At 41.6% G+C, this 7,561-nt stretch overlaps 1 protein-coding gene across 1 annotated transcript; it reads left to right on the top strand.

Moving 5' to 3' along the window:
* Positions 1-573: 573 nt before the first annotated feature.
* LOC104508144 (claudin-8-like) lies at positions 574-1,242 on the top strand. Its single transcript, XM_010149665.1, has one exon. The coding sequence runs from the start codon at positions 574-576 to the stop codon at positions 1,240-1,242; it is 669 nt and encodes a 222-aa protein (XP_010147967.1).
* Positions 1,243-7,561: the final 6,319 nt, after the last annotated feature.

Here is a 7,561-nt window from a genome sequence, read left to right as displayed (position 1 = left end):
CATTTTCCCAGGGCTGTAACATGTAGAAAGTAAGTCCCATTCAAAGTCCAAGTTTAGCTTTTGTCATAAAAACAACTGTAAATGACCCATTTCACGTAAGATTTTAACAGACAGAAGTTCAGACTTTCTGTACTAAATTTCAACATAGCTGCAAACTTGCAGTTAAGAAATTATTAGCCCTGCAATTAGGCACCTTTAATTGAATCCTTGACACTTACTTAATTATAACATCACTACAGACACACTATGAGAAGCAATAAAATCAACTATGACACACCCCTCCTAGTTTCCCATTGGTTGGAAACTTGTTAGGCTTGATGGGTAGGCGCTATAGTCAGAGGGGATTTCAAAGCAAATAAATAGCAGGTCCTTCTTGCCAGTCAGAAATGGATTTCCACCTGTCTGAACCTCAGAGTGGAGCGAGCTGCTTCTGAAAAAGACCAACAACTTGCCATATGAGGACACTACTGGAGAAAATATTCCTCTCATGCTTTATATTGATTCTATGAAAAAGTGACTTTGGAATACTGTCTAGGCCACCTCACTTGAGGTTTCTTTTTTTTCAGAAGAAGCATGGCTTGCTGTGTGTTACAAATCATTGGTCTGATATTTGGAGGTGTCGGCATGGTGGGGAGTTTGGCAACCACAGCTATGCCGCAATGGAGAGTTTCCGCCTACATTGATGCCAACATCGTGGTGTTTGAGACCATCTGGGAAGGACTATGGATGGACTGCATCAGTCAGCTGGGCATCAGGCTGCAGTGCAAATTCTATGACTCTATCCTGGCTCTCCCCCCACCCTTGGAGGCGTTCAGAGCCCTCATGTGCATTGCAGTGGTCCTGTCAATCGTTTCCTTTTTGCTGGCCATTGTTGGTGTGAAGTACACTCACAGGACCAAGGAGGATCCCCAGGGCATCAGTATCTTCATACTGGCAGCTGGAGTTGCCTTTCTCCTGACAGGTATCCTTGTTCTGATCCCCGTTTCCTGGACTGCAGGTAGCATCATTCGCGATTTCTATGATCCAAAGGTCCCTGTGCCACTGAAACGAGAACTAGGATCTGCTCTCTACGTGGGCTGGGTGAGCGCTGTACTTCTCATCGCTGCAGGGGCAATGTACTGCAGCTTCTGGTGCTGGGCTGACACATCCTCAAAATCCATGTATCCGTCGCTCTCCCGTCACAGATCGCACAAACCAGACTTGGCGGGAGGGCCGTCCCTAAGTGTGCATGCCTATGTGTAGTTGCTACATGTGAACTTGCTGCTTAACATGTTGAGATGCACTGACTTCAGTGTCTAAGTAAACGCTGAGTCTGCAATGGAGGAATGGTTTTGTTCATTTGCTATTTGCTATTGGCATACATATCTGCTCTGTAACATTTTGTGGGAATCAAAAACGACATGGGATCAGCAGCAGCCAAGAGTCTCTCAGAGAAGACGAACAGCACATGGTTGGGCTGGAAGGAAGGCAGCTGCTGTGCAACAGCACCACTGCCCTCCCCTAAACCCACGGTGTGCAAAGGGAGCAGTGCATTTTACTCTAAGGCAAAGTCTTCATAAGGACTGCTCTAGGACAGTGGTGAGAAGCACAGACTTGGCAGCACGGCTGAAGCAGCTGATGAATGAACGGAGAAGCCCTCAGCGATCTAAATTCCAACATAGGCAAATGAGTGTTAATGCTCTCCCATTAGAGGCCTCCATGATTGACTATGGATTGCATAGATGCTTATAGAGTTTATGTATCCTTCTTACAGCTTCTGTAGGGTGCAGAATCCAGCTCATGGAATAACAGAATTTTTAATCACTTCACCAGACTTTGCGATGAATGTATTAGCTTTCTGTTGCTTTCTACCTCTTCTTTTATGGCTTATCCTGTTTTAGAGGTAGCACCTACTCTTCGGTAACATTCAAGACAGACCATCTGTCTTCATGCACTTTAAAGCACTGTGCTGATGTCAAGTACAATTAAACAAGCCAGGCAATGTAAATGTGTAACCCCCACTTGCCCGTTGGAGGATCAAGAGTTCCTGCCTACATCTTCCATCACATCGGCAGAAGCCAAGCCCTCATGCTGTTCTGACTGCTTTGTGCTCCCAAGACTTATTTTAAAATGTAGGCTGAGTAGTCTGATGCCTATCTGCCCATTGTGCAGAATTCAACAGTATTTGTAATCGTGGTTTTGTTTTTTTTTTCCACACCTGAAAATTTGGAACCTGCTTTTGACAGCGTGCATGTCACAGTGTTGGTAAGTGACCAAAGAAGGTCCGGTTGAGAACTGTTTTTTTCTGGTTCTTTAAACAACAGTAATGGATAGTATCATCTCAATGATAATTCCATGACACAGTTACTCAGTCTGATCCTTTTCTGTGTCTGACTGGTATCTGAAAACAGGGTGTAATGGCTTTTCAGGTTGAGCAAGGCAATGCCTCTATATATTCATTCGACTGTGCAATTTGAAGCAGAACATGTAAAGCTGCATTTAATTAAACAAGCCTTTTATTAATGTGACTTCAGATGAACCTAAATGAAACAGTGCCGCTGAACACAGATATTCGTTACATACATTAGCTAATGTGCATTTACATTTAAGACAACCAGCTCAGGTCTTTCAGTGGGAATTTTCTACTCACCAGAAAACAGGTTTAATGTATCCTGCTCATCACTTGAGCAGTCAAATCAGCACTCATTAATTCCAGATGAGCTTTTAAGAGAACGTTTGTAAGTAGATTTTCTAGTACTTAAACATATATTTTTTTATGTTGTCTTATAGCTGCTGATGCCTGTCACAGCAGCTGTCATTGGGTCAGGCAGCTCATTTCAGTGGAGTCATTCTGTTGACTTTGGTAAGAATTTATAATACCCTGAGGACCTCCACCTATTATTTTGTTGTATTTATGTCCTATAATACATTTTTTGTTTAATAAGAAACTATTTGGTGAGTAAGCCAGAATTGCAGTTTTTGGATTAAATTAGATATGACATTTGTGATTAACAAAGCAGAGAGTCAATACATTTGTAATGCAAATTTGATACATATTTATATGTAGGTAATGGATTTAAATGATGACATATTCAGTGTAATGCAACTTTATGCAGATATAAGCGCTTAAGAAGTAATTAAGTGCAGTTTTCTGTAACATTAATTAAAGGATCCTGAATGCTTTCACTATCAGTGGCTTCATCTAGAAATCAAATTTGAACTGGGTGTGCCATTTACAGTAACAGCTTTATTTTCAAAGAGTTGACAGTTAAAACTGCTTTATTTGAACATTTAACATTGATTTCAAAGAAAACCTAAGCTTTTTACACCTAACATTAACACTGGTGGCTGCATATTCCTCCATGCTTCTCTTTTACCAGCTGATCAAAAGACAAGCTCAAACAAAATCTCTGCGCTCAGACAACCTTGTTCTTGCATGTGGGTTTGGAATCTGACCTTGATTCCAAAGGCCAGGCTGCTTTTCAGACATCTGGGTTTTTATTGACACAAGCAGCAATTTCTGGTGATGTGATTTAGCACTTTAGTCTCACCCAAATATATTTAAGAGTCGGTGACATTAAAATTTCTGAATTTGGTGTGGGAACAAATTTGTCATAAGAAGCTAATCTGCAAGAGATATAGCACAGTGGTTAATCTTCTCCCTGTGAACAGAATGGAAATTCTCTTATTGTGGATTCTGGTGGGGGAAACCCCATCAAGTGGATTACTAGATATTTTACCTTCGTTTGCGAGGAATACATTTGTCTGAGTAAACTGTATGGGTGCATCTGTGCCTGCTAAAGGAGACAGAGTTTTCTCTTCTCTTTCCCCTATTAAAAACCTGTGATGCTCATAACTGACTGAGAAGATCAATTTTGAGGTATGAGTCAGAAAAGGAAGTTTGAAGGAAGACTTTAATGAAAAATTGTGGTTGAGATTTTTTTCTGAGGGTAACAGGAAGAGCTTGGCTTGAGGGGAGTGATGGAGGAGCTTGCACAGATCTCCAGAGCCAAAGGCTGCACCTTCTGCCCTCCGTCTGCTGCTCCAGGAGAGCTCCTGCACCTTCTGGGTTATATCCAGCCAGACTCAATCACAGGTGTCTTGAGGCAGCTCTTGGACCTGATTTAGATTTCTGAGCATGTCCTTCCCAATGGACATTGGTGAGGTGAGGATGCTCAGGGACACGTGGAATTCATCAAAGACATTTAGGGAAAAGGCCACCTCTTTAATCCAGGGCTCAGGAGGGTCATGGAAACAGAGCATTGGTTACACACTAAGTGATGGAGGACCAAGAAGTAGCAGGGTGTGAATAAACATTATTGACTGGACTTTTCTCTCGGAAGAAAAGGCCTGGCATGTAGGTGTCATTTGGTGTGTATGGGCCAGGAATTATTGAAATGTTGTATCAGGATATCATGTGATGGAGCTCTGCTTTCACTGAGGAGTGGAAGTGATAAACTTGCGTTAGTGATGCTATGTTCACATTCCTCTAGGCAAAACTACCAGAAACTTCAAGATTACTGCATTTGTTAATAACAGCTGATTAAATATCGTGGTTAAATATCTCATTTAACATCTTGATGCTATCATATACTTTAATATATTGTGTTTACAGGACAAAATAAATGTAAATATCTGAGATTTTGCGATATATTTGAAATAAATGTATGAACCCTTCAGTTTTGGTTTGTTGGTTGGTTTTTTTTTTTTACCATTGTATCGCTGGCATTTTTTTGGTTTGTTTTGGGGTTTTTTTAATATTAAAGTGAATGAATGTATTTCCCCATTGCCAGGGAAAGACAGTGTCAGTATTTTTATAATGTTCTTTTCTGATTCAGCCTTGGATTTTACATTAAGCTTTGAGTTTTGCTAGATAATAAACAAAGTGGGTCTGATTTCTTGGGAAATAAAATACACAAAACTGATTTGGTTTAGACTTCCAAGACTTGCTTATAAGAAGTTTCCTGAAGCAAAACAGTATTTCAAAAGCTGTTTCCGAAATATATATTCATCTCTGAGATGAAAAGAAAAGATTCTGGAGCAAATAATGCACCACTAGATGCAGCCAAGGGAATATATTTATGGCAAAAATGACGGCTTAGCAAAACATTTCATTATAACAGAAAGACAAATCAGACAGGTTTTGAGACAAATAAATGCATGCAGTCATCAGCCTTGATATGCAGAGACAAAGCTCTGTGTGAGGGACATTAAGACTAAACAACTTTATGTTAAAAAATGTTACAACTCTCCTGAAAATCAGTGTGAAGACTCACAAAGTCAGAAATGGGAGCTTGATTGTGTCCTTCTGATTGACTGTAACCGTCCTTTTGAAAATGGCACAAGAAGTCTTTTCAGGGGAGTCCTACGTCATCGTTGAAAACTGGGACAGAGCTGACCCACCAGATAAATAATTCCTTTTGTCTCTATCTAGTATGGAAATGATCTCTGGCTTACACACTTTGCTTTCCCAGTTTGAGTCTCAGAGTCTGAGTAAGACCAACTTGACATTTTATGACTGCTTTAAGAAACAAAGAACGAAAGAACACAAGAAATACACTGATAAGGGTAGGACATTTTCAGCTGAAAAGGTCTGTGGCAGTGCTTGAGTTCAGTTGCTACTCACAGAAAATGTTCCAGCTGTCAATGAGGACAAGCAAAAAATACTCAAAAGCATGAAGATTTCATTTTTAGCAACATCAAGGAACAGAACTGGCTAAGGAAAGGGTTGTGACAGCAGCATTAACAAGCCATGTACACCTGCAGTCAGCATCAGAAAGCCTGTTCAGTTCCCGGGATCAGAATGGATTGAAGCTGGTGTGTCCTCAGTGACAATATAACCAATTGCATCATGTTTAAAACAATGAAAGAAAAATGGGCGAATATTGTATTGAACTCAGCTGTTTGCACCAGAAGAAAATCAGAACAGAAAAGATTACCTGAGATTCTTATCCCTAAACTTTCAGCCATTTAAAAATGAGAGAGTGAGTTAATATTATCATTAGACTTTTTATTCTTTTATCTAGTCATTTGCCTGTCCCTCCTAAAAGGCTTCGCACTTGAATGTGTCATCACCTGAACAGTGTGAAATTTTGGCACATTATAGAAAGACAAACTTTACTGTGCTTTTGCTGTTAACAGCCAGTTCAAGGAGTGAGCCAAATGACATGTGTATGCTGATGCAGAGACTCTCTAGCAAAGTGACATTGCTCTTCAAAGCACCTCCTTCATGTGAGCCCTGCAAACCAGAACAAATCTTGCTGGTAAGATGAGTTTTAAGAAGGACTGTAATTTTAATCAAGGATTCTGGATCTGTCTGTTATCCAGGACTGCTCACCTCTCGAGCTGTAATGATTGCTGCAGTGACAAGGGAGCAAAGCTAGAGAATCTGGATGCAGCTCTCTGCTCTGAGGAGAAAACTGATAGAATTGCCCCAAGATGTTTGAATTAGTTATCCTTCATCCTAATGCATGTACATGTCCCTTGCCCCAGTGATTTCCAAGTAAACACTAACCATGCATCAGTCACTAGAGATGAATTTATCATGCAGTTCCCTTCAGCATTCTTTTTTTTATTTAAACATCTCTCTTCATCTAAGCAACAACAAAAAAGAACTCACTACAATTTAACTGACAAATCCAACACCTATGTGCAAAAAAGATGCTTCCAAAATAGAAACCACAAACCCATCAAGTTCTATTCCCTGCATCAGCATCAGTCAAACTGAATAATACATTAAACTTGCTAAATCTCTGTTGCCCACTTCTGCTATGGACCTTAATCTGTGGTCTTTGTCTCAGTTACTGTGAAGTAGTCCCTGATTGCCAAATGACAAAGATGATGAGTACATTAGTGTTTCAGCTTCTGTCTGATGGATGAGTGACTGACAGAATGATAAGAAATGTTTATTCATTCAGAGTTTCCACTGTAATGCCAGATGGTGCCGGGAGATAGAAAATAATCTCTAGACCCCAACAAACATTGCCTTGCATACTGTCACATTCATTCTGAATTTAGCAGAAATTGGCAATGTAAACTCCACGTGTTGAAGAAAAGTATGTTGTTAACTAAGTACTTTTTGTGAAGCCAAGTTTTCACAGGTGAGTCTGAGTCCTGGTCTCTCACTGACACTATCAAAATGCCCTCGGCAAAATGCCACCAACCTGGTGGGTGCCACAGCCACACAAGGGGAGGTGAGGGGATGGCCAGCGCTGGCGCTAGAGCCCTGCCTGCAGCCCCAGGGGAGGGGACACGGGATGGCAGGGCTCTAAAGGAAAGACATGCTCCCTCCCTCATCTGAACGTGCCCTTATGGTGGTTGACCTCGGCTGGCTGCCAGATGCCCACCCAGATGTTCTCTCACTCCCTCTCCTCACACTCTTCCCCTGCTCCAGTGTGGTCTCCCCAGGAGCCACAGGGGATCCCTGCTGAGGCACTTGGAGCACCTCCTCTTCCCCTTCCCCTCTCCCTCTCCCCTCAGGGCTGTTTCTCACACTTTGTCCCCCACTCCTTGCTGCCAACGCTTTGCCCTTCCCTAGAGAGGCTTTTCTGGAGGCACTACCATGGTGGCTGCGGGGCTCAGC

The sequence above is a fragment of the Eurypyga helias genome, unplaced genomic scaffold, assembly GCF_000690775.1.
Source record: "Eurypyga helias isolate BGI_N326 unplaced genomic scaffold, ASM69077v1 scaffold5324, whole genome shotgun sequence".
Classification (NCBI taxonomy): domain Eukaryota; kingdom Metazoa; phylum Chordata; class Aves; order Eurypygiformes; family Eurypygidae; genus Eurypyga; species Eurypyga helias.
Note: the sequence above shows the minus strand (reverse complement) of the source record. Positions and strands in the feature narration are given on the sequence as shown.

What these genes read in the sequence shown, in the direction of transcription:
- LOC104508144 (XM_010149665.1), top strand. Translation starts at nt 574, where the DNA reads ATGGCTTGCTGTGTGTTACAAATCATTGGTCTGATATTTGGAGGTGTC.